Source organism: Pogoniulus pusillus, chromosome 2, assembly GCF_015220805.1.
Source record: "Pogoniulus pusillus isolate bPogPus1 chromosome 2, bPogPus1.pri, whole genome shotgun sequence".
NCBI classification, from domain to species: domain Eukaryota; kingdom Metazoa; phylum Chordata; class Aves; order Piciformes; family Lybiidae; genus Pogoniulus; species Pogoniulus pusillus.
This window is the reverse complement of record NC_087265.1, coordinates 42834228-42861154: the sequence shown is the minus strand read 5'-3', so window position 1 is coordinate 42861154 and position 26927 is coordinate 42834228. Positions and strand designations below refer to the sequence as shown.

The window sequence follows — 26927 nt, the reverse complement described above, 5'->3', positions numbered from 1 at the left end:
GAAACCTTCATTCTTCCATGCGTGTGGAACTATGTGGAACAAAATCACCCTTTTTTTAGTATATAATACCATACATGTAATATTTTTTTCTTGAATCTCAAGGTAATTGAAATTTAGTGTGCAGCTTCATATTATTCTTAGAATCATAGAATCAAGCAGGTTGGAAGAGACCTCCAAGATCAGCCAGTCCAACCTAGCACCCAGCCCTGGCCAATCAACTAGACCATGGCACCAAGTGCCTCATCCAGTCTTTTCTTGAACACCTCCAGGGATGGTGACTCCACCACCTCCCTGGGCAGCCCATTCCAATGGCAAATCACTCTCTCTGTGAAGAACTTCCTCCTAACTTCCAGCCTATACTTCAGCAAGTTCTGTCACCTTTTTGCTCTGGATGTTGTTTTGGTCACATGTCCAAGCCCACCACTGCCTCCAGCCTCCTCCACACCTAGAAACCCCATGTCTGTCATCCAGGTAAAAAAGAAAAACCATTTAAATTCATACCTTCCCTTAAGGTATCAAACCTTGTTCATCTCCCCTAGTGAATATGCATTTCCAGAAGTTTAAAAAGCAGAACTGTCAGAGTTCAGACAAGACTGATTAAACTAAATCACATTTTATCTGAATTGGACAGTTTAATGTAATTTAATTTGCAGTACTGAAAGGCAGAAGTAATTGAAATTAGATTTCTGTTCACCTGACGGAATCTATTCCACCTAAATTGAACAAAAATTACATTTTTGCCTCTGTTGTGTTGTGGGGATTTTTTTTTTGGTGTTTGTATTTATGATATTCTAGTTTTTATAAATGAGGGAATTTTGCTTTATTAGTATAACTCTTTCTAGATAGTATGGCCAGCAGGGCAAGGGAGATGATTCTCCCCCTCCGCTCTGGTGAGACCACACTGGAGTACTGTATCCAGTTCTGGAGCCCCTATTACAGGAGGGGTGTGGACATGCTGGAGCGTGTCCAGAGAAGGGCCACAAGGATGGTCAGAGGACTGCAGCAGCTCTGCTGTGAGGACAGATTGAAAGAGTTGGGGCTCTTCAGGATGGACAAGAGGAGGCTCCTACAGCTACCTAAAGGGAGGTTGTAGGCAGGTGGGGGTTGGTCTCTTCTCCCAGACAAGCAGCAATAGAACAAGGGGACACAGTCTCAAGTTGTGCCAGGGGAAGTCTAGGCTGGATGTTAGGAGGAAGTTCTTCCTTGAGAGAGTGATTGACATTGGAATGGGCTGCCCAGGGAGGTGGTGGAGTCACCATCCCTGGGGGTGTTCAAGAAAAGCCTGGATGAGGCCCTTAGTGCCATGGTCTAGTTGACTGGATTAGGGCTGGGTGCTAGGTTGGACTGGATGATCTTGGAAGTCTCTTCCAACATGGTTGATTCTATGATTCTAAGGTGACCTTATTGTGGTTTTCTAGTATCAGCCTACAAAAAAAGCTGAGGAGGGACTTTTTAGGCTGTCAGGTAGTGACAGGACTAGGGGGAGCAGAGCAAAGCTGGAGGTGGGGAGATTCAGACTGGATGTGAGGAGGAGGTTCTTCAGCATGAGAGTGGTGAGAGCCTGGAATGGGTTGCCCAGGGAGGTGGTTGAGGCCCCGTCCCTGGAGGTGTTTAAGGCCAGGCTGGATGAGGCTGTGGGTAGGCTGATCTAGGGTGTCCCTGCCCCTCTGTTATCTATATTTTTGTTCTTGTTTTTATACATCTGAGCAAGCCTATGAGTGATGTAGACATCACCATTGTTTCCTTTTCACAGCCTATAATTCTAATTCCTCTCACTAAAATATCCCAGCTAGACTCAAACTAGCACATACACAGATAACAGTTTTGGGGAGACTTGACTAAGTATTACCTGGTATCCCAGACTGATAATGAAATATATTCTGTAATTCCAAATTATTTTGGCAGCTGAGAAAATGTGAGTAAAAACTTTCACGAGAGAATTTTCAGGATCAAGTGATGTTTGGCTGTGCTGTACAATATAGAAGCTGGGCAATTAGCTGGAAGAAAATATTAATTCACATTTTCCATTAATTTGTAGACAGACTCATGTCTCCAGAATTTAACATTAGCATTATCAGCTGCAAGTAATGTATGGTAGAAGTTCAAACCATTTGACTGCAGTACACTTTTAACATTTTTCAGATTATTCTAGGGTAGTTTCATCCCTGTCTTGACAATAATCAGAGAGACAAGGAATTATTCCCATTTCAGCAGTGCAGCAATGAGTAACTCTGGGGGAGACATGCACTTTCATGGTTTGAGACACAAGAGAAAAAATATTCCCCTTTCAATAAAGTGTTTAATTGTTCTTTCACTTGAGAGGTAATGCATTGTTGGCAGCACACAGTGCCTTTGTTCTGACAAGATCTATCACTTCTGGCTGTGGGTGGATTTGTAGGGTATGGTTTCTTTGTGAGCTTAGGTTTCTCAATCGGCATTGGCTAAGATTGCCTCTAAATGCAAGTAAGTCATTAGCAGATGTCCAGCCATGGTGTGAATTGGATCGACTTGTTGATTTTACACGAAAACCAGCTGCTGTGGTGGAGGCTATGTTTGGGTGGGCAGCTCCCCAGTCCTGTTTGATGCAGGAGTGAGGGCAGCTTATAAAGAAGCAGGGTTTTCATGTGTGGCCACATTTCAGTGATCTGTGCAAGTGATGTTAGGCATTACAGAAGGATTTGTAATTATTGTCTACCTCCTGAAACTCAGCTTTTTCCACCACATCAGTAGCTTTACTGACCTATGCCTACACATGTAGGTTCATTCCAGAACAGAACAAGACTTCTCTTCTTTGTAGAAGGGTGCAGAATCACAGAATCCCCAGGTTGGGAGGGACCTCAGGGATCATCTGATCCAACCTTTCTTGGTGTCCAGAGAAGGGCAACAAAGCTGGTGAAGGGCCTGGAACACAAACCCTGTGAGGAGAGGCTGAGGGAGCTGGGGTTGTTTAGCCTGGAGAAGAGGAGGCTCAGGGGTGACCTCATTGCTGTCTACAACTACCTGAAGGGAGGCTGTAGCCAGGTGGAGGTTGGTCTCTTCTGCCAGGCAACCAGCAACAGAACAAGGGGACACAGTCTCAAGTTGTGCCAGGGGAAGTCTAGGCTGGATGTTAGGAGGAAGTTCTTCCCAGAGAGAGTGATTGGCATTGGAATGGGCTGCCCAGGGAGGTGGTGGAGACACCGTCCCTGGAGGTGTTGAAGCAAAGCCTGGCTGAGGCACTTAGTGCCATGGTCTAGTTGACTGGATAGGGCTGGGTGCTAGGGTGGCCTGGATGGTCTTGGAGGTCTCTTCCAACCTGGTTGATTCTATGAAAAGTATGGTCAAGGCAAGCTGGCCCAGCACCATGTTGAGCTGAATCTTCAAAAGTGTCCAAGCCGCTTCCCTGAGGAGATAATTTGATTATTTCAATGGCTGAGTGTCCCTGCTCTGAAAAAAAAAGTTCCCCTTGTGTTCAAGGGCAGTCCTCCCGGGAGTAACCTCTCCTCATCACGCCTTCGGTTTCCATGTAACTCCACGTAAAAAGCGAGTGTCCATTTTGTAGCCACCTTTTAAGAACTGGAACAGGGTGAAGTGTTCGACGCGTTCCTTTCCAGGCTGGTCAAACCCATGTTAGAAGAAAGCCTGGGCCCGCAGCACGCCGAGGAGCGGCCCCTTCGCACTACGGCGCCGTGAGCCGCTGTGCCGGGACCGCTGCAGAGCTCGCAGCCGAGGCCCGGCGCTGTCCCACCGCGGGGCCCGCGGGCCGGGGGAGAAGGAAGGCCGCAGCCCTCAGGGACACAATAACCTTATGCTGAAGCACCAGGCCAGAATCCTGGAGATCAGAGGACACAGCCTCAGGCTGCGCCAGGGGAAATTTAGGCTCGAGGTGAGGAGAAAGTTCTTCACTGAGCGAGTCATTGGACACTGGAATGGGCTGCCCGGGGAGGTGGTGGAGTCGCCGTCCCTGGGGCTGTTCAAGGCAGGATTGGACGTGGCACTTGGTGCCATGGTCTAGCCTTGAGCTGTGTGGTAAAGGGTTGGACTTGATGATCTGTGAGGTCTCTTCCAACCCTGATGATACTGTGAAAGACAAAATTGGTGACAAGCTCCTGAAGAGTACATTTCTTCCTCTTCTGTGAGTGTTTTCTCTGCTCTGCGTGCCTTGTGTCTTGAGTGGCCAGCTCCTGGCCAGTGTCCTGTAGCTGCCACTGCTTAGTCTCTGATAAATACGCTGGACAGGTACATTTTTAGAGACGGGAAGTTAAGTGAGGTAAGCCTAGCTGTAATCCTTAAGGCAAACTGAACTTCTTTGGAAGTGTATTTTATATGTATCGCTTTTCATTTTGCAGAGCTTTCCTCAGAGCTCCCCTGGGCCTTTCTCTAAGCAGAATGGAGCATGATCTCCCTTTCCATCCCCACTGCACAGCTCTCAAACTTTCCACTCTCTGCAGCAGCTCACCACTCTGCTGTGGGGATTCACTGCTAAGGGCTGGTGTCCACAGCGTGTGTAACCTACTCACTCTGGAGGAAAATACCAGAAAGCTCTGGGAGAGCCTCTACCAAGAAAATGGGATGCCCTGTCACAGGGACTTGGCTAGCTGCTGTTTCCAAACTAAGTTTTACAGTGCTTTCTCAGTCTTGAAGTTAGATGTGGTGTGCTAGTTTGAAGCAGGCTAGAATGTTTTGGTGAGAAGAACTACATTACAGGGTGTGGAAAGAAAACAGGGGTGATGTCTACTTCCCTCATAGCCTTGCTGAGATGTATAGAAACAAGAAATGAAAATACTAAATAACAACTCTTGCTTGGGCTGCTGGCTGAGCTGCATCTCTCTAACCTTACCCCCCGTTTTGGACTAAGCCACTTTGCTTTCTAACCCTCTGGCCAAAGCTCTATTCTTCCTTGGGACTGGGGTAAGGTTGAGAGGGGCAGGGGGAAGGTGAAGGGCCGGTGGGAGCCCCTCCTGGGGACTCAGGTTTCTGGGAGGGCTGGTGTGTTTCTGTATTACCTTTTACCTTGTATATTTCTGTATATAACTGTATATACTGTAAATATCTGCTTGTATATTGTGCTAGCTGCAAATATAAGCTTCATTCATATTTCCAGAGCCGGCTGAGTCTAGTCTGGGTGATTTCTAAAGTGGGGGGGAGGGGCAGGGAACACCCAAACCATCACAATGTGGGGATGTCCATGAGCAATGAGCACTCTCTGTTTGCATGTAGTTCTGTGTTGTCTGCCAGAGGTTATCCTCATCTGGTGTTTCCTTACCTGGTGTCCTCATCTGGCATTTCCTTACCCAGTGTCCTCATCTGTTGTTTCCTTAGCTGGCTTCAGGTATAGAAGCTAAAACTCAACGTAATACCGTGTAATAAGGTGGAAAGTCTGAAACAGAATGGCACATCTGTGGTTGTAATTGTGGTTATGCAGTGCTGCCTTTGGGCAGTACAAAAAACAAACTTTGTCCTTTACTCTCTTTGGGCTCACAAATGTAGTGTTAATCAACATGCAAATCTTTGTGTTGCTCTGCAAAGAATAAAATGACTGATTTACCCACATAGAGCAAATCAATGAAACGAAGGATACCATTTTACAATCTCTAGGGATTAAATTAACAACAACAACAACAAAAAAAAAAAAAAAAAAAAAAAAAAAACCAACCAATCAGACTCTTAAAATCTATGAAAGGTGACCCTGCTGAGCCTATGTACAGGATTGAACTGCATGCCAAGTCTCTGGGTTCTTGGTCTTTGTACATTCTGTTGCTTAAAACATCAGGAGTAGTGGTAGAGTTTATCACAGCTCTTTGATGGTCTCTAGACTTATTTACTGTAGTATGTAGTGTTAGAAGAGAAAGAATAAAGGGATGAATCATCCCTAAAGAAATTCTGGACTTCAAATTATGAGTTATATTGTGTCTTAGAGTAAAGAGGTCCCCTAACCAAAATCACAGCATCAGTCTACAAGCGTATAGTATAACATCTTTCTGTCTCTGAGAGCTCACAGTGCAAGTCGTTACAGCAGACAAAAGGAACTGGAATCGTTAGCACTAGCTGATGGATGCAGAAACTGTAGCACCCAGGAAGTATTTTGCAGAGTGTCTTGTGGTAGTGTGGCATCAGCAGGATGCAAGGGACCTGAGACTGCCCTGGTGCCTGCTGCACCTAAGCAGCCAGGTTAACACACAGTTCAGTAGTGGACACATGTGAGGTGGCTTTCTAGATTTAGTATTTTTTTAACTCAATCTTTTGCACTGAATGGCTGTACCTAGACCAGAAGCTGGATTTAAGGCATACCTAAAAGCAAAGTACCACTTGTCTGTAAACTTGAGGAATTGTGTATTGTGGCTGTTCTCCAGCTGCACAGAGGAAAATTAACTGAGCCAGTCAGTTATGCTTCCCCCCAATTTCTTGCATGATTTTCCATGTGTAACCAGAGTTGGAGCATTAGGCTGTGGCTACCAAGAAAAGATTTCTATAGTGCCATGGTATTCTTTCATTCTGAAGAGTCCTAGGTTTCTGATGAGGTCACCTTGAAGACAGGCTACTTTTGATTTTGAACCTGTTCTGGTACCAAAGCTGCAGCAGAGATCTGTGTTGCAAAATTTAAACTGTTTTTCCTTCCCATGATATTGAGACATACTAAATGTGATGGTTTGATTTCAGCAGTTGGGAATCATGAAATTAAAGTGAAAGCTTAGGAGGTTTTGAGCATTCTTCAGTGACAGTTCTGCAGGTTCAATGCAAACTCTGATTTCAGTAGTGTTCGATCATGTTTTCAGTCTATAAAGGGCCTTTTCTGTGCTAAAACCACCCGCAGGACCCCAAGTTACAAAATGAACTTCTTAATTCAGCATTGTTTCACTTTTTTTTTTACTCCTTCTTCCTTCTGTCCTATAGCACTTGAAAATGCACATCTGGTGAAACATTCTGCCTCTCTCTCTGTCAGTTTGACATGATGTTGCCAACCCTGCGTAGCTTGCAGTGCTTCTAGACACCACATCCCAATGCTGTCAATCTAGCAATATTAATTAGCATTAAATATTAATTTGAAAACATCCTGAAGCAATGAATGGGAGGGGGAGAACAGCTGCCTTTTTTTTCCCCGCCCTGGTGTTGTGCCTTTTCAGGCTGGGTGGCTTTGTGGCAGTGGGGTGGTTTTTTTCCTTTCTACTTCAAATGAATGTTTATTAAGACACACTTCTGTGCCTGATTTAACTTCCATATTACATATGTGAAAATACAAGAGAATATATACAAGGAGCAATCTGTATGTTGAATGCTCTTTGCCTTACAGTTATTGCATTCTGTAGAAAGAGGCTGGCTGCAGCAGTGCTTTAATTTCAGTTTTCAGTTTTCAATTTCACCTTTCTGGAGTCTCTCTGACAACTGCTGTTACCTGATGGCGCCTATATTTCATCAAGTTTAGACAAACAGTCTACCTGGACTTAGGCCCAGAGGAAGAGCTGCTGTAAGTGATGAACATGATCCCATCTGCCTAGGAATCCAAGACTTATAGTACCACGATTCCCAAGGGAATTGAGAGAAAACTGTGTTCAAGCCTCGCCTCTTGCTTTTTCACTTTTATTGTTGTTGTTTTTCCTAGTTTTGGCTGGTACTGATGGGTAACAGACCTCACTATGACTAAAATCTGGTATTAGTTTATTGATAATTAGGAGAATTGGTTTTTTTTCACCCTAGACCAGAAGCAGCAAGAATCAAGACACCTCTTGATTACTGCTTGCAAATAAAGTGAAGGTTACTAAGCAAAATAGCAAAATCTGTTGCATCACTCACATTACCATGATGAGGTATTGGGTATTTTTTTTACTTACATTATACTTTTTATGCTTTCAGAGTTTAGTGTGTATTTTTATTTTATTCTTGCATGATTCACTGTAATCAAGTTTATTCCATTGTGAAAGCTATGCTATATAAACATAGTATATTATTTTAGCTGCAGAATAAGAAGGCAAATTTGTGGCCAAGAAGGCAAATAGGATCTTGGGGTGTATTAGGAAGAGTGTGTCCAGCAGATCAAGGGAGGTTCTCCTTCCCCTCTACTCTGCCATGGTGAGACCTCATCTTGAATACTGCGTTCAGTTTTGGGCTCCCCAGTTTAAGAGGGACAGGGATCTGCTGGAGAGGGTCCAGTGGAGGGCAACAAGGATGATTAGGGGACTGGAGGACATGGCTTATGAGGAGAGACTGAGGGACCTGGGGCTTTTTAATCTGGAGAAGAGAAGACTGAAAGAGCATTTAATAAATGTTTATAAACACCTGAGGGCTGGTCAGGAGTAGGAGGTCAGGCTCTGCTCACTTGCCCCCTGGGATAGGACAAGAAGCCATTGGAATGGACTGCCCAGGGAAGTGGTGGAGTTGCTATCCCTGGAGGTGTTCAAGAGAAGACTGGATGAGGCACTTATTGCCATGGTCTAGTTGATTGGACAGGGCTGGGTGATAGGTTGGACTGGATGATCTTGGAGGGCTCTTCTAACCTGGTTGATTCTGTGAAGTTGCAGCACAAGAGGTTCCACCTCGATACAAGAGGGAACTTCTTTACTGTAAGGGTCCCAGAGCACTGGACCAGACTTCCCAGAGAGATTGTGGAGTCTCCTCTAGAGACTTTCAAGGCCTGTCTGGATGCATTCCACTGTGATCTGTTGTAGATTGTGTGGTCCTGCTCTGGCAGGGAGGTTGGACTCAATGATCTCCTTGGGTCCCTTCCAACCCCTAATATTCTGTGATCCTGTGAATAAGAACAGGGTGGATTTTTATTTTAGATTATTTTTTTATGATTGCAGAGTGAGTGTTAATGATCAATGTAATGAAATTCAATTGCATTTCCTGATTTTTTTCCTCTAATATGTCTTTATTTTCATCAGGAGTGGTAAATTTTTATTTAACAAACAAACAAAAATATGGAGTTGGCAGTCAGACACAAACCCATCTTAATCCAGTGAAGTAATGATCTTAAAAGTCTTCCACATGAGGGGAACATATAGTTTCTGCTCAGTGATCAAGAGCTGTTTCTTCATGTTTTGGATTGCCCTTGTTAAGTTTTGCTTTCCTAAGTTAAAAAAAATTAAGGTGGAGAAGAGTTATTAAAGACTGCTTCTTTCTTCCTAATTGTATTTTTTGTGTCTATACTGACTGGATAGGCAAGCAGAACTTACTAATTGCTGTTTCAGCTACATACATTTTTCAATCAATCATAGAATCAGTCATAGAATCAACCAGGTTGGAAGAGACCTCCAAGATCATCCAGTCCAACCTAGCACCCAGCCCTATCCAGTTAACTAGACCATGGCACTAAGTGCCTCAGCCAGGCTTTTCTTGAACACCTCCAGGGACAGTGCCTCCACCACCTCCCTGGGCAGCCTTTTGTTGATCATCTATCTTCCATTGTTTATGTTTACCTACCTAACATGATATACTGTTACTTGTAGAGAGACATTTTTCCTTGATATCTTAAAATAAATGTGGAAGTTTTTGCCTTCAACTATTTTTTTTCTGTTACTGTAGCAGTTTTTTTTACTTCTTTTTCTAAACATGAGATGCTTAACCTGAGAGGAACCACAGTGTTTGAAGAACTTGTAAATATCTGGGTTTATGAATCATAGAATCAACCAGATTGGAAGAGACCTCCAAGATCATCCAGTACAACCTATCATCCAGCACTATCCAATCAACTAGACCATGAAGATTGAACAGATAAGGATTCTCAGATTTACTTATCTAAATCTAGTGACTAATAAACCTCTGGAAGAGGGATGTCATTACTAAAAATTGATTATTCTTTTTCTCTGTATAAGGAAATACAGAATCTACTGTAGCACAATACAGGTATTGTATTGCAGTTCATATCTTCTAGACTTCTTGTCTGCTCCAGTTTTAATATTCCTGGTATTTCTGAATTGTGCTGGGGTGATTCTTTTGTGTTTGGTTGTGTTTTTTTTAACATGAAAATAAAAATTACATCAAATCTGTTTAAACCTCAAAAATGTAAAAGTACAGCCATGTGGTATAACCGCATTAAGGTGTTTTTTTTTGGGTCACAAGCAAGGGAGAGAGTTACTGTTCTTGCTAGACAAAGTTTATTACAGTTTTTTTGTACTTAGAGAATGCCTGAGGAGTGAAGCTGGAGTTGTTTTCTGACAGTACTTGGAAGCCACAGGCTTCAGGTTTATCTTTTCTGAATTGTAGGAATTCTGTGACTCTCTGATCTCTTACAGAGGTGATAGAGCTTATGCTGATACCTGTGAGCAGACCACAAGCCTTCAATTAGAGTCAGACTCAGTTAATGAGACATGGTGCTTTCCTGAGCAAGCTCTAGAAAAGCAGGTTCCTGTCTCAGTGCTTCTCCTCCTCCAGGCTGGTTCTTCAGATGGAGCTGGCCTGAGTAGGGGGAACAGCACTTTTTTGAGTCTTTCCCCTATGTTAGAGTAGAATAGAATAAAATCATAGAATCAACCAGGTTGCAGGAGACCTCCGAGATCATCCAGTCCAACCTAGCACCCAGCCCTATCCAATCAACTAGACCATGGCACTAAGTGCCTCATCCTGGCTTTTCATGAACACCTCCAGGGATGGTCAGCTACTATCTACCAGCACCCCCAGGTCCTTTTCTGCCTGGCTGCTCTCCAGCCACTCGGTCTGCAGCCTCTACTGCTGCTTTGGGTTGTTGTGGTGAAAGTGTAGAGCCCTGCACGTGGCCTTGTTCAGTCTCATCCCATTGGCCTCTGCCCCCCCATCCAGCCTGTCAAGGTCCCTCTGGCAGGGCTCTCCTACCCTCCAGCAGATCCACACCTGCTCCTAGCTTGGTATCATCTGCAAACTTACTGATGCTGGACTCAATCCCCTGGTCCAGATCATCAGTTAAGGTATTGAACAGGACTGGGCCCAGCCCTGATCCCTGAAGAACACCACTAGTGACATCTGCCAACTGGATGTAGTAACATTCACCACCACTCTCTGGGCCTGGCCCTCCAGCCAGTTCTTGACCCCTATCAGAGTCAAATCAGTTAGAATCACAGACAAGAAAACTTTTCTTCATAGCTTACAGGGACAGTCTGAAAGAGTTGAGACTGTTCAGCTTAGAGAAGAGAAGGCTCCAGGCAGACCTTAGACCAGACTTTCATTACCTGAAGGGGGCTACAGGAGGGCTGGGGAGGGACTTTATACAAGAGCTTGTAGTGATAGGATGAGAGGGAGAATGAATTGAGGCTTGAGGAGGTGAGATGTAGACTGGATATGAGATATTAGAAAGATTTGGACAATATATTAGAATTCTTTAGAGTGAGAGTGGTGAGACACTGGAACAGGTTGCCCAGAGAGGTTGTGGATGCCCCCTCCGTGGAGGCAGTCAAGGCTAGGTTGTTCTATGAATCTCCTACTCCAAAGACTGTGCAGCAGATTGCCAGATAAGTAAGAGAGAGGCAGAGGCTTTTGCCAGCACAGAGGCTTTCTTTGGCCACTGCTTAGTTTGAGTATCTATGTTGTGATTCTCACCTTGGTGTCTTGCAGACTTCCTGCTGCCTCGGCTAGGTGGTCCTGCTAGGCGCTAGTGGTCTTTGGGTGCTCTCCTTCAGAAACAAGAGGCTTTCCTGCCAGTTGCCCACTATCCTTCTCATAGTAAGCCAAGTTCTCACTGCAGTTGTGTAGCTGAAGGGAAGGCATGATGTCAACCTAGAATGAGGCTCAAGTCCGTCATGGGGCTAGGAGCCAGGAGCAAGGGATTTAGAGGATGATGGTGTGCATGGCCTTGGATAAGCCATTGAACTTTCTATGTCTTTCTCCACCTACAACACAGATATTTATCTACCTTGCAGGTGCGTTGGTTAAGATTAATGAGATGTTTGTAAAGCACTTTGAAGATGAAAAGCACTATAAAAATGCTAAGTATTATTATGTATGAGCTCTTGAGTGTGTAATGGCTGTTTGCCTGCCAGTATTTAAAGCAATTTGTTACACACTAAGTATGAAAGGCGCCGTATGAAGCCAAGTTCTAGTTTCAATTTAAGAAAAATCACTCAGATTTTGTGTTCAGCAGGTCAGGTCCACACCACTGACTTTGGTGTTATCTAGAGTGAAAACAGACTCTTCAAGATTATTTTTTTGTTTTAAAGAACCTTTTCAAAATTTTGCAATTAGTAATTTCTTACCCTTTTTATATGTTTTGAGTTTCATTTTCCAAATTCCCAGGTCTTATAGCTTGTTCTGTTTTGCCAAATGCTGCTTCTGTCCTTTCTTTTCGTTCTGTCTGAACTGCTGTAACTTTTGTCTCCCCAACATTTCCATCTATATCTGCAGTTGTCAACCAAGCTTCTGTTCTTCACGCTGCTTCTGCTCAGTGCTCTTGCCATATTGCAGCTGTTTCCTCAGCCTTTTATCTACCCATCTTTCACCTTGGCTGCACCCGGGCTTCCCTTGTGCTCCTGCCCCAAGGAGTCTCCCATCCCCGGCACTCACTGCCAACCAGTGCTGCCCATTATGGTGCTGTTCTTCAGAGTGTTTCTCTGATGAATATAAAGAGTAAGCTGCCTGACAGACAGGCAAAAACATCCACAGAAGCAATGCTGTTCTGCGTTTAAGAGCAGACCTCCCTGACTGTGACCTATTGGTTCGAGCTTTCTCAGCGTGTTTAAGCATCCACCAGTGGTGATGTGGACCCCCATGTGGAGGAGCTGAAACAAACTGATAGTGAAACTGCTTTCTTTTCACAGAAAATCTTTTCACAGTCTTTGGATGTGGCTATCACATTCCCTTATTTCCTTTAATCACAGGATGATAACAACTGCATCGTGTTTATCAGCATCAGATAGTCTGTCCAGCTGCTCATTTTATCCCCAGTCTTGGTTTATTGCATTGGATTAGAAATTTGAAATAAATAATTGTCCTATCTTAAATAGATTTATACTTATATACGTTTGCTTAAGTGCAGTCACCTTTGCTTTACAAGGTGTGTCATGTAACCAGAATAGTGCACGTTTTAATTGCAGGAGTAAAATATGAGAGTGGGCATGAAAATTCATATGCAACAGAGTAAGGTATTGTAGTTTATTGGATGCAGTTAAGAAAGAAAAATACAGTATATGAGGATGTTTAGTATAAGAAGTGTCAGAATTCTCTGTTCTGTCTTAGTTATTGCATTATCTTGCTATGCTTTTTAAAGGATCTAGGAGAAATCATTTAATGTAATATTTACAAGCTGAACTGTTCCTTTTTCCATGTGATAACTGGCAGTTCCTTGGAGGTAGTTACTACAGATGTTCCCAGATAAAGGAAATTTGAATTATTCTTATTTTTAGTCCTTTAAGATAGCTCATATTAAAAATATGTGTTGAGTTGACAGCAACCTGGAAATGTTTTCTGACATAAAAACAAAGTATGGAAAATTTGTTTATTTTGTTAACTGATTTATTCCCTGGGGAGTTCTTTTTCAGCTGCTATTCTTTCCAAATCAGTAGATGTCTTCCCCGTTACTTCTTGAGTTCTGAACAAAGAGGAAAATGTTAGAAACCAAGTGCTCAGCAAACTACCCTGCTGCATGGAAGCCTTAGAAAAGGAGAATAAAGGGCTCTTCAGAGCTCCTCTTTTGGCAGACATAGTCTGTAGCATGCAGCCTGAGAAAACTTCCCTGAGTGTTTTTGAAAGTCACACTGTTCTCTTTTGAGTTTAGATGATAAATAACCAGCTAGTCTGACCAGCTGTATTGAGTCTCTGACTTTCACATTTTAAAGATGTTTACTTTAGGATTTTTTAGTGGTTAAATTACCTGTTTAAGGCTTTGTTTCAATTTTAGATCAAGCTCATTCTAATCTTCAAGGGACTATTGCAGTAATGATCTAAATTTATACATTAATACTTACAGCGTATCAGATGTTCTCTAAAGGAACATATACATTTCTCACATTATCTGCTTTGTGTTTTAATTGTACACAAACTTAAATTAGGTCCTGCCTTATGTGTTTTTCAAGTTGTGATATCAACAGATGCAAGCAAACAGTGAAAGTGTCTATTTAATTGTTTGCTTCTCATATAAATCCCAACTGTTCAGTCTCAGATTTTCTGATAGACACAGGTGAAGATGGAGTTGGAAAAAACAATGTTGTGCTTCTAGCATACTCCTTCCATAAGCTGTGTGCTGGTTTGAGGCTATTTGAAATATTCTAATGAGAGAAATTAGATCATTGGTTGAGAAAAGAAAATAATGATAAAGTCTACATCATTCATTGGTTTGCTAAAAGGCATAAAAAGCCAAAGTATAAACAAGTTGCCGTCTTCTGCTTCAGATCTCTTGCTCCTTTCACTTCTCCTTTGCTCCACTCTAATATCTTCCACTAACAGATAACAAGTAAGCTTTGCTGATTGTCTGTCTGGGAGAGAAACAGTATTTGAGTCTCCTCTGGGCAGTTTCTTTGTCTAAGAAAGAATTTGGATTTCTGTATTATTTATAAATTGTATATAATTGTAAATACTTGTAAATATATTGTGTATATATGCTTGTAAATTTAGCTCTGCTGTAAGTATAGCTTTATCTTACTTCCAACCCATCTAAGCTGGTCTAGTAAACTTCAGTAGTGTTGACAGGAAGTTTCTCAACCCACCACAAGTTGTAAAAATTAAATGCTTTGTGTTATAGATAATGCAGTCGCTGCACATCTGTGTGCTGCTTGGGCTTGTAGCTGTTGAATGTGCTTATATACTTATTCATTGGACAAAGTGATAGTTATCTTGCAGAGACATCCTTATTTGACACTGAGATGAGATGAGATGCTCCCCACAGTGATTTTGTGCAAGTCTGAGAATCAAGTCACACTCTTGCATTGTAGATAAAATTGCAGGCAGTGACTAGCACTAATTTCATTGTGGTGAGCTTTCTGAACTAGCACCAGTGAGGTGACTAGGCAGATCTCACTTCTCTGGCTCTTCTGCACTAGTTATTATTGATGGCTTGTGATAGAGACTTGAGGGAAATGGGTGTTCTTTAAAGAAATAAAGTGGTGAGACCTGTCTGGATTGATAAGATTTTATTCATGCTCTGGCACACCCTACTAATTCATCAGGAGCTCAGCTCACAAGAAGAGTTCTTTTCTGGGAAGACTTAAATCAACTCTTCAAAAATACCAAGTTGTACTAGCAGGAATTACTTTGCTGGTATAACTCTGTCTCAGTGGTTTTCTGAGTGGTATTGTTACATTGTCTAAGAGTTTTGGGTTGTAACATACTCAACTAATACATATTTTCAAGCACAATTTTAATTGCACAGCAACTCAAAAACTGCAGTAGAAGTGTCTGTTTCTAAAGTCTACTTGATAAAAAGTCTTGCTTTTGTTCACTAGGGGTCTGTTATGTTCAAGTAACTCTTTTGTTAAAACTGTTTCATAAAATCAGGATAAGGTAGCAGATATACAAACTTCAGCAGCTCTTGCTGCAACAGTTTCTCCAGCTTTGGTAACCAGATGGAAGTTGCAAACTGGTTAGTGGGAGGTTGGCAGATGGAAGTTCAACCAAATGAAAATTAGCTGCTGAGGTGACTAGGCTAAAGGAACCAATTCTCTCCTGTTCTCTCCAATGGGGACAGAGTGGCTGGAGAGCAGCCAGGCAGAAAGGGACCTGGGCATAGTGGTAGATAGTAGGCTGAACGTGAGCCAGCAGTGTGCCCAGGCAATGGCCAGTGGCATCCTGGCCTGGATCAGGAACAGTGTGGCCAGTAGGACAAGGGAGGTTATTCTTCCCCTGTACTCAGCACTGGTCAGGCCACACTTTGAGTCCTGTGTCCAGTTCTGGACCCCTCAATTCAAGAGAGATGTTGAGACACTGGAACATGTCCAGAGAAGGGTAATAAAGCTGGTAGGAGGCCTGGAACATAGTTCTGTGAGGAGAGGCTGAGGGAGCTGGGGTTGTTTAGCCTGGAGAAGAGGTTGGACTGGATGATCTTGGAGATCTCTTCCAACCTGGCTGATTTTATGATTCTATGGTGATAATGGACTACCAAGCACTGCCCCATTAGCAGACACAGCAGAGGCACAAGCAGTCACTGGTAAAAGCTTAACCAACCATGACTGGATGTCCAGCCACGATAAGGCAGGAGGTAGGGAGTCTTACAGGCCATGCATGCCATCTCCAAGAAGCCTGGGCCATCCTTTGTGTTGTCCAGAAGTCTTCTCCATAGTATGAGGTGAGAGGTTTCCTAAGCCAGCTCTGCCAGCCCTTTTATGCCATAATATAATCAAATGTGTCATCACTGCCTTTATAGAGATTTTGTGCTGTGGCAGTACTTTTGTGTTTGAGGCAATCTTGACTGCTTTTTTTTTTTAAATCCTAATAATGTATTTATTAGATAAATGAGTCTGAATGTTTGATACTGATCATCCTGTCACTCTCTGCCTGTTTCACACTTAAGTTTTTCCCCTTTCTTATCTATTGGAGCAGCTTCTTTTTCCACAGGAATGCTCTGGTTTTTGTAAGTTAGCATTGTAATGCAATATGCCTTGTATGAAACGGGCTGTAGGTGATGGTTCCATGGCTTGAGAACCGGGCCTTTAGTTCTGATGTGTGTTTTAAGCAGTCTGCAGTAAACGGCCTGATCTTGTGTCCTTTCTCTTTAGTGGGAGTTCTCCGACAATTGCATTTACGCAAGAGCAGCCTGGCTGCCAGCACAGCGTCAGTGGGCAGCACGCCCTTGCATTCAGTGCAGTTGCATGTCCTTGTGCCAAAACTGAGTTTTGCTGATTCAAATTTGCTCAGTTTGTCAACACACAGCTCCCACTGAACTTTGCGCGATGAGAATCATTCTTGGCATGGGGCCGCTGGCAGCCTGGAGAGCGCTGCCTGCTGCCAGCACCAGAAGCAGCAGCCTTAGCTCCCCAGTTTGCGAGGCTCCCAGCTCCTGCAGCATGTGTTTGCTGTTGTTGGACTAGAGGAACAAGTCAGTGATAAAAAGAGATTTCTTAGGTTAGTTTTCAAGGCTTTTTTTTTCCCAGTGGCTGTCTGCATGATTAATGGGAATAGGAAAATACTGTTGACCCATTTAAATCATGCTAGACAACATCCACTGCTGTTCTGCATAATGAAATACATGCTGAACATTACAACCTAAGAGCCATTGAACTACAAAAATAATGTTTTACTAATTTAGATTATGAAGTAAAATATTGAACATTAGCACTAATCATAGTGCAGATTGTAATTGTCAGTGGAAAAGAAATATAAGCTGAAACAGATATTAACATTTCATCTTCAACAGCTAACTTGAGTAATTTTTTTTCTACTAGTGTGCAGCTTAGAAAAATCTATGGGCAATACATTTAATAGTAAGTTCAGGAGTGTTTGTTTGATATCATTCTTTAATTGCAATTGTTAAATGAACATTGGAAATATTAATTTGCAGTGTTAAAATCTGTCAGCCTTTTATATTACAGAGTAAACTTCAGTCTTTACTTGAATAAAATCAAATAAAAAAGGCAAATTATTAGTAACCAAGAGATGAAATTATTTTGAGCATTTTCTGCAGTACCAAAGCAAAAAAGGAAGCCCTTAGAAATACAGATTTCATCAAATAGAAACATTGTTTGCAGCATCTTAAACTAAAGACAAATTATTTAAAGTATTGAATTTAGGCTGTCAGGTTTCTATGGTTACCTACCTTTCCAGTAGTTTGGTGAGATGTGTAAATAGGCCTATGAGTCACTTGTAATTATTTGGGTTTTGTTTGTTATAGTTGTAATTCTGTGTTCAGTTTGAATCTAATACAGTTCACACCACATGCTTTGGTTTATGTATATTTTAGTGCATGTGATTGACAGTGATTGAGCATTTCTTATGGAGTGCTTGTTTTTTTTGTCATAAGTGATGTATGTTGGTACTTCTGAAAATGTAAACAACTTCTTCCTGTATCAGTGTTTGATAAACAGGGACTTTTATGATAAGAAAGAAGTCTTTGTAAATGTTAAGCAAGGAGATAAGTAGAAGGCATTAAAAAAAAAAAAAGTAAATTAAAACAGCTCCCAAACTGTACTCTTCCAAATTCTATACATAATCCTATCATTATAATTCATTTGGTGACCTAAATGTCACATATTTATGAATAAGCTTCCAATGTGTGCATTAATCGTGCATACTAATGACTGACAGGTTTAAAAATAAATGTTTTAATAAGGATGCTTCAAGTTATCTGCAGCAAGCTCTTGATTGGAATATCTTTGTGCAGAGGATCTTCTTGGGGAAAAAAAAAAGCTTATTTTCGCAGTAGTTTAGTAGAAACAGCTGTAAACTCTTACACCCCTCTGCTGATATATTTTGAAGTCTGGATTATAGAATGTAATTACCCAACTTTACACTCTCCACTCCAGTGAAGGACAGGTATGTGTTTTCTCAGTAAAGACTAACTCGTGTTTTCGTGTGAAAACAGGACAATACAAGTAGTTAACAACATTTAATACAAGGCAAGAAATACTGCTGGCTGTCATTTTTTCCAGATAAGTAGTAATGTAATTTTATCAAGGTATTCATCACAAAAATGCTAGCAGTGTACACTTTCTTAATGTTAAGACTGGCTTACAATTCAGAAATCATCTTGTACCCTTACAGATTCAGCTGCAAATGTATTGAAAATTATTATTGCCATGGGTCTGATGTTTTGTGCATGCTCTGCCTGTACTCTTCCTCTCTCTCCAAGCTACTCAGGAAATTCTGATACAATGTTCAGGAGCACTCCTAAATTTTCTATGCAAACATTAATCTTATTTCAGTAGCCTTCCTCCTCACTCACTAGAGTGATTTCTGTGGGAAATGTTGGAGGATTTTGGTTGTTTGTGGTTTGTTTTTGTTTGGTGTATTTGCTGGGGGGGGGTGTTTTGTTTGTGTTTTCGTTTTGGTTTTTTGTGGTGATTCAGACATTTTTTTTCCATTTCAGGTAGAAATTTAAGAGGTTAAAGTAGGATTTATTTTTAAGATTTGATACTGTATCAAGCATATGTATAGGACATAAACATGCCAGTTGAAAAACAGTTGCTTCACAAGAGCACCTGAAAAGATTTTATCCCAGTAGGATTCAATGAAATGTTAAAGCTGTGGGTGGAAGCATATTAACAGCAAGATTTGGTATTGTGTGTGTATGAGGACTATCTGAATAGCTTATTCTTTTAATCTGAAACAACTGCTATTTTTTAAACTAAGTAACTTGTTCTAACACTTACTTCCCTACAAAATCAAAGTAGTGAATACAATAACCAACCTTTCAAGTGAAAGTAATTTTTCTGATCTTTTAAAAAAACTAAAGATGGTTAGAAAGTGATTGAAAGTTCTGTTTAAATATGCAAACCTGAGCAGATACATTTCTTGTTCTAATTTATTCACTTCGTGATAAATTAATTTACTTAATTTAGGAATGCAGTAACATAAAAGGAATGTTTCTCATGACAGTCACAGAAGTTGAAGCTTGCCAGATGCTGTGATCTGGAGCTTAAATTCCCCTGATATTAACTCTCTGTGAAACTCTTAATATTGCCTAGTCCAGCTTTTAGACCTGACTTATTTTGCTGTGATACTTCTTTAGGCAACACTTTCTTTTTATTTTCTACTGTTACTCTATCAGAGAGAGGAAAAAGTAGTAGAAATAGCAGTAGGATGGAAGGCTCTGTTGGAGAACTCCACTGTCCTGCTCCCAAAGTTAACCCTATGCAGCCCAATCCTGTTTTCTGTAATAGACAATTAATTGTCTTTGATATGAGAATGAGCATCATTCAGATGGTATTCTGTATTTTTAAAATCCTATGATAAAAAGAGAAAGTACTGTTTGCTGATACCAGTATTTCAGTCAGTAAATTTATTTCTTATGCCAGCTTGGTGTGAGTTTGTGTGTGTGTGTCTATTTATACATATATATATAGAGAGAGGGATATAAATAAACAATTGCTCAATGGGTAGAATAGATTTTTGAGGATGTAAAATCAATTTTTCCTTTTCTTCTTGTTTGTTAAAGTTGCATTGTCAGTTACTGCTGATAGAAGGTGGCACTGAGCCAGCTTCCTGAAGGAGCTATAGGGAGGGTCATGGCTTGTCATGACCTGGGCACTGTTGCTTGAATGTTGTTATTATTGGGATGAAGTACCCTTAGGCTGTCATCCTTCCTGTAAATAGACGAGATTCTGGTTCTCTCTGCTTTCCCAGTTTACCAACTTGCAGAACAGCTATTTTTGTGGCCCTAAGTTTGACTGAATAATGAATCAGAAGAACAGCACTGTTCCAAAAGGCACTGATTCATCATTATAGTGTGCTGGTCTAAAGTAAGTCATAATAAGTAAAGGCAAACAAGAATGTATTTCCACAGAGTTTATACATTTACACTCAATTGAGAAACTCATTTGTACTGACATATGGCAAACAAATTGCCCAGTTCCCCTCTCCATGAAGCAAGAGCAAAACTGTAACCATAGCAGGGAGCCAAGCTTGACTTTTTCCAGTGTCTTGGAAGGATCTCAGTGGTGTCAGCAGAGGGGCTGACTCTACTCCCTTGGAGTCAGGCAGCGTTTGGCCATTACTTTACTTCATTGCTTCTTATGTGAGTAACAAGAACAGTGATACTGTTAATGCCTTTATTAACTAAACAACTTCTGCCATTGATTTCTGGTTAATTTAAATAATTAAATAAAACAATTGAAATTAGAATGGAGTGTTTGCAAGTTACTGTCCTGTGCTTCAATTTGTCAGGATACAGTCACAAGCATGCTGGTTTTGAGGTTTTCTCCAGTGTGTTGCTGTTTCAACTGAAGTAACATCTATCCTGATGAATATTTCATTTCACCAGTGATGCTATTAAAAACAGTGGTTTTACCATTTCATTTCTTTTTTCTCTTTTCCAGCATCACCATGTGACAGTTGTGGCAGTGTCCTGTTTACAAATTGCTGTTAGTCGCATTTTCAGTAGTCCTTGTGGGTTTTGCTTTCTCCTAATATGGACAATTAGGAGGAAATAGTTCTCATGAGCATGGGCTTGTTCTTCTCCTTCTAATGACATAGTCCTGCAATCCAGGAAACAGTGCTGCATGGTGTCCATGTCCATGATTTCCTGATGTGGGAAAAACGTGTGGAAAGCATCTGGAGAGGAGGAGACCCCCTTTACCAGCTTGTTTCCTGTAAGCGAAATTGGAAGACCTTGTCTGTGCAAATAGATTTCAAAATAGAGTCTGCCCTTTGACTGTCTCCATAATTACACAGTGCTCTCTGTATTTTATTTGGCTGCCAGAGCAGTTAACCCCTAGAAGTAAGGGGCCGATGATGGCGTGACCAGCACGGGTATGCAGACATGACCATGTGAATACACTCTTGTTTGGAGAAGCCTGTCGTTAAGACCTCATTACAATATACTTTTACCAGATTTTTAAATTATTATGTGTTGGGTTATGTTGATTAAGATATATTATATCCTTAATGTACAGAAAACACATAGGTATTAGTTGCAAAACAGGAAGAGGGGAAGAAAAAAATCAGAAAAAATGTTCTTTCTTGCCTTTGATGTAATCAACATCTGTCAACAGAATGAATTTGCTTTTGTTTAATTTCAAGGGCTCTTGTCCTTCTACTCTGCCCAATCAGTTTCAACGTCTGCCTCAGGCATTTCCCTAGGTTGTTCTTCACCCAATTTTTTTTTTTTTCCTTTTGCAAATGCACAGGTTATTACTTGTGAAATGTGAGCTACTCTTCTGCTACACAGGTTACACAGACTTAGAGAGAACCTTTAATCTTTCCCATCCTATTTTTGAAGCTTAGACGTACCTCTGTAACATCGGGATTACAAAGTCAGTGTTTTGTTATGCAGTTAGAATTACAAGTAAAGATCTTTCAAACCACAACCATTATTTTGAAATGAAAAGTGGGAATATTTGATACATAACAGTAAAAAGCAATATTTTGAACCTAGTTAAAGTTGGTTTGATTCCACATATTATCACCCATAGTGATTTTTAATACTACAGTTGAAACTTCATTCCTCTGAAGTTTCAGTAAAGTGAGTATTTACACAGGAATGAGTGTTTACACAGAAATGAGTATTTACACAGGAAGCTAAATTATAACACCCTGTTAAAATTACTTGACAAGCCAAATTTTATGCAGATTCACAGACTACATTGCATCAGAAAGGACCTTCAAAAGTCATCTTGTCCAGCTCCTCTGCAGTGAGTGGAGACTTGTGTTTTAGCCTCAAATGCATAGATACTAAGAAAATATCCATAGCAATTCTTTTAGCTAAAGAAAAATAAATCACATATATTGAAAACAGTTTCCAGGGCAGTGCTTTTGATTTTTGTTGATTTTTCTTGTATATTAAGTAATATGAACTTCATCAAGAGCAAGTTGATTTTTATTTCCTAAAGGAGTTGGATATTAATTCTTGTAATCTCCAATAATTTTGGTACTGTACTTCTGTTGATGCTGTGACTAAATTATTTTGAAATGTTATTTCTTGTCTCTTTTGAGATGTACCTTGTACTTATCGTAGCTTAGAGCTGTCATGGAGTTTATCCTTTGGTAGCATTTTTGCTAATTGTTTGGAAATTTGAAGTCTTTCACAAACAAAAAAATATTTAAGGCTGCTAACAAACCTATTTGATGAATCATGCAGATCAGCAGATTTTTGCATAGCTACCTTATACCTTATTCATTGAAAAACATAGCTGATAATTTGCTGTAACTGTTAAACAAGAGGCGTTCAAAATGAGCTTATGTGAGAGTTCATTTCCAACATCTCCCTTTAAAAATACTTCTTGACTAGAGGAAAATAACATTTAAATGACTAAAATCAACTTAATTAAGGGTCATTAGTAGAGATACACATAAAAAACTCTCTACTCTGTGAGTGAAATGGGAGCATTTCATTATATAGTGTAGCATGCATGAACAGATAACAATTAAAATAGACCTAGAGTAAAAGGCTAATAAATAGAGGGCACATTGTGCTGCAAAATCAGTCACTTAAAATGCTCCCACCCATCATCATACTTTAATTCCGTATTCATCCCCTTTGGCTGACTCATTTGAAAAAAAAAAAGGAAAGGAAATGCAATTTCTACACAAAATAGATTCATCTGGTAATTTGCAAAAGCTCACAGTGAGTATTTATTTTATTAATACAAATTAAGGTCTGTAAGGTATGCTGTGGAGTCCAGCAGCTCCAGCAGGACGTGTGTGGATGCAGATTGCACAGTGTGATTCAGAGTCAGAGGAGCAGTTGTCTGTAATTTTTTCTGCTCATTGTATCTGCTGATGTGATTCAGTAACATTGGTAAAAATTCTCCTTACTGCAGCTGGTAATAAATACTCTGTCACTTGTGGCAGGTGACATAGCCTTCCTGTTAGGGCAGAGCAGAAACATGAAAAGGATCAACTTTGCATCCTGGCGGTACTGGTGTTACCAGGCTGCTCATCTTCAAGCTCTGGGTTCTCTCTGATGGCTGCAGTTTCTGCTGGAAGCTGCATAAATCCTGCATTTATGAACTATCTCACAGTAATTAGTATACACAGAAAGCTTAACAAAAGAGATGTGCTTAAGTGCCAGTGCTTCAGAAGTAAAATAAGGCACTGGGAAAAGCTTTGATTGGTTTAAGGGATGGGAAGAAGACAGTATCTGAACCAGACTTGGAGAGTACAGCCAGTTGTTCCCATCTCTGATGATTGATGATGTTGCTATATTGAATTAGCTGTGAATGTGAGAGCTTAAAAAAATAAGAGAAGCTGTGGAGGTATTAGGAAGGACTTCTTGAGGAAGGAAGTATGCGGATGGGATCCAGAGTTTCATTATAAACCAATAACTTCATTATATTTTAATGTCATTTTATTTAATTTTATTTTTATTTTGAAGGAGAACGTTTTCTGTTACATTATCTGTATTTCAAATAACGTTTTAGTTGTTCTTCTGTGCTTCTAATTCTTCTGTGTATTTTAGGAGTCATATTATACTGTGGTGCTATTTATTTGGTTGTCGCATTTCACCTTTTCAAGTAGCAGATATTTTTGTATGTGTCTGGTTTATAATGAGTAGTTAGTAGAATAACAACAGTCTACAGTACCTTATTATCCTGTTATCTTGTGACAACATTTACAGTGTATCTTCAGGAGAATGGAGGTAAACATTTTATTCCAAATAAAAAGGTGTCCCTTCTGAATGTGGGACAGTCGACAGGTGTGCAGCCATGAATATAAACTAGTTTCATGTATTTTGGACTTTTCAAAGGTATTTGTTGAATAATTCATAAGCACACTTACGCTTTGTCCTCCCAGATTAAACTTCTGCATGGTAGGCAAGGTACCCAGGCAGCATATGTTCACATATCGCAGTCCGCATGGACTTTAGCTGACCACTTCAATGAGTAGAGGTTTTCAATATATTTATAACACCTTCAGCTGTGGTAAGAGCAAGGTACTGCTTCTGCTTGCTGTGGAATGGCTACCTTAGCTAACACTGGTGGACTGATTGCTACATCTGAAGTTACCACCTCAGTGGATTCTGTGCTTTCAGCTTCCAGAAATGGGTGCAAAGCAGCCAGGAAGTTTGGAGGATGCTTTGGGTGCTTTGGATTTACATTAAGATTGTGCAGATTAGATTGCCCAGATTTCTCTTTTTTCTAACCAGACATTTTTTTTCTCATGAAGGAGACCCTAGGAAAGCAATAGGTAATGAGGTTGTTGATTAAAATTAAAACACCACCAAACCAGTCCAGCCCTCTATTAACTGGGCAGCTCCACTTCTGTCTGTGGAGACATGCTCTTCACTTTCAAAACAGGCAGCTTCCATTGGGGTATCTTGTTTATATTGAACTTGATCTGATCCTCACTCTCCAACTCTGCCTTGTTACTTATCAACAAGTTGAAAAAAAACAGTAAAACTTTGCTTGCACTGGGTAAAATTCTCTAGACCCTTTCAGATAATAGTAACTGAGCACAGGACTTATTAGTGTGCAAAGAGACAGTTTGGAACACTTCTAAAGCAACCCTCTTGCAACTATTTAATTTATTCTGGGGTTTGGGGCTCCATGAGAGTGTGTAACATGAATCTCCTGTATATGATAGAATGCTGTAAAAAGGCTATGTATGAAGCTGAATGTGTGTGTGAAAGGATAATTTCTGCATCTGGACATGATAAATGCATCGAAAAGAAAGGAAGGAAGATACAATGAAATTAAAACATACATGATATGGAAGAAACTCTTTTTCCTCTAAAACAAATCACATAGTTACAAAATATGCAGTAGATCAATTTCTGAATTTCTGTGATACAAATTCTTTTAGTTACTTCTGTTTAAACAAAAATACTTCCTTTTTACTTAAGAGTAATTATTCGTATGGGTTACTTGCCACAAGAGATTGCTTTTGTGTTTGTGTACATATGACATTTTTCAGAAGCAGATTAACTATTATGTGAAATTTAGGTTTCAAAAAAAAACCCCTCTGTTTAGATTGTAGAATATTAAAGTAATGGAAATATGCACTACATGTAATTGTAGTTTAATTGGGAAGTGTCAATAACCCTTTTGAATTTAATATATTTCCTGGTTTTGAAGCTAGCGTGGTCTTTTGTGATGCATTATTTTGGTTTTGATGTCTCTGACAACCTCTAGGGCTTAATGCTTTTTTTTTCCCCTTTTCTCCTTTTTTTTTTCTTTACTGTTTTGAGGGGAGCAAACACGTGTCTTTGCCCAACAATTAAGTTTGAGCAGTGAATACTCTGATGAACTGTCATCCCAGACTCCCATGTGAATTAAATGAAACTCCAATCCCAGTATTCCAAATCAATGACAAATTTTAATCCTTTCAATTACCTGTGGACAAGATTGAAAACATCTCTTGAAGTTTGTTCTGTTGCCATGCTACACAGGACAAATTGGACCCTGTTCCTTGTGTCTTGGTGCAAATGATAAGAGCAACATTAACTTGGTTATGCTCAAATCTGTGACCAATTCTGCAAATGTACATCAGAAAATACTGTCTGAAATCATCATTAAATCATTTTTTCTCCCCTCTTTTCTTGCTATTGCCCCTTATTCACCGTTTCACCAAGGCCGGAACAATGCACCAAATTGCTCTGAGCAGGCACCAGTAGGCTGTAAGCTCTGGGGTATTTACTCACACTACTTTTTAATACATCAAACGAAAGCAGATCTGGTGTTTTTATAAAGCTTTGAAGTGTTGTTTGGGAAGATGTTCTCATTGCTTCTCCGTGTTAATGCTTTCCCTTTACCAGTGCAAGACTTGAACTACCCTTGGCTACTACATGGATTCTGTGGTTTGTTTTACATGATGCCCTTCTTTTTGCATACTTTCAACTTTGTGATGTGGTAGTGGAAAAAAAACGTTAACCATTTTTGCATACTTTCAACTTTGTCATGTGGTAGTGGAAAAAAAAAGTTAACCATTTTTTAACTTGCCTCTTCCCAGGTTCTGTGACTGGCTGCTACATAATCTTTGCTTCGCACAATCCTATCTACCTGCACAGGCAGTCAAGCAATCAACAGCGAAGATGCTTCTTTTCTCAGGGACAAAGAAATGCTGCTTATAGTGTAGTTTGGCCAGCCACCGTTTCTCCAGCTCACCCAGTTCCTAAGGTACTGCAATTTCTATTATCTAATCTGTTCTTCAGTCAATATAGAGTTCGACCGCAGGCATGATCAAGTGTATTCGCTTTCTGACAGCTGGGGGCCTGGATCACCATCTCATTGCTTGATCTGGTGTTTGAAATAGGAGCACTGGTGAGAGAAGTTTTCAGCTGCCTACTCTGTTACAAACACAATGCTGTATCTAGTTATTAAGGAGTTTAAATCTGGAGTTTGTTCAATTATGGTAGTATGAACATGGAATATTACAATAATCTGTCAACACTTAATATTTCTGGGTCCAGATTCTTGGTTTAGACAATTGTAGATGATCCTACTGAAAGCCAGTAGGAATCAGTCATG

The 26927-nt window shown here is 40.5% G+C and overlaps 1 protein-coding gene across 3 annotated transcripts in view; it reads left to right on the top strand.

Moving 5' to 3' along the window:
* The window catches only part of METAP1D (methionyl aminopeptidase type 1D, mitochondrial), a 54944-nt gene that overhangs the window by 1848 nt on the left and 26169 nt on the right, over positions 1-26927 (top strand). For 2 of the 3 annotated variants that reach the window (XM_064162788.1, XM_064162778.1), the window contains exon 2: positions 26410-26576. In XM_064162788.1, the coding sequence (XP_064018858.1) occupies positions 26410-26576 (167 nt within the window). Of the gene's footprint in view, positions 1-20842; positions 21114-26409; positions 26577-26927 lie in introns of those variants that run through there. The other variant, XM_064162798.1, reaches the window with a different exon arrangement.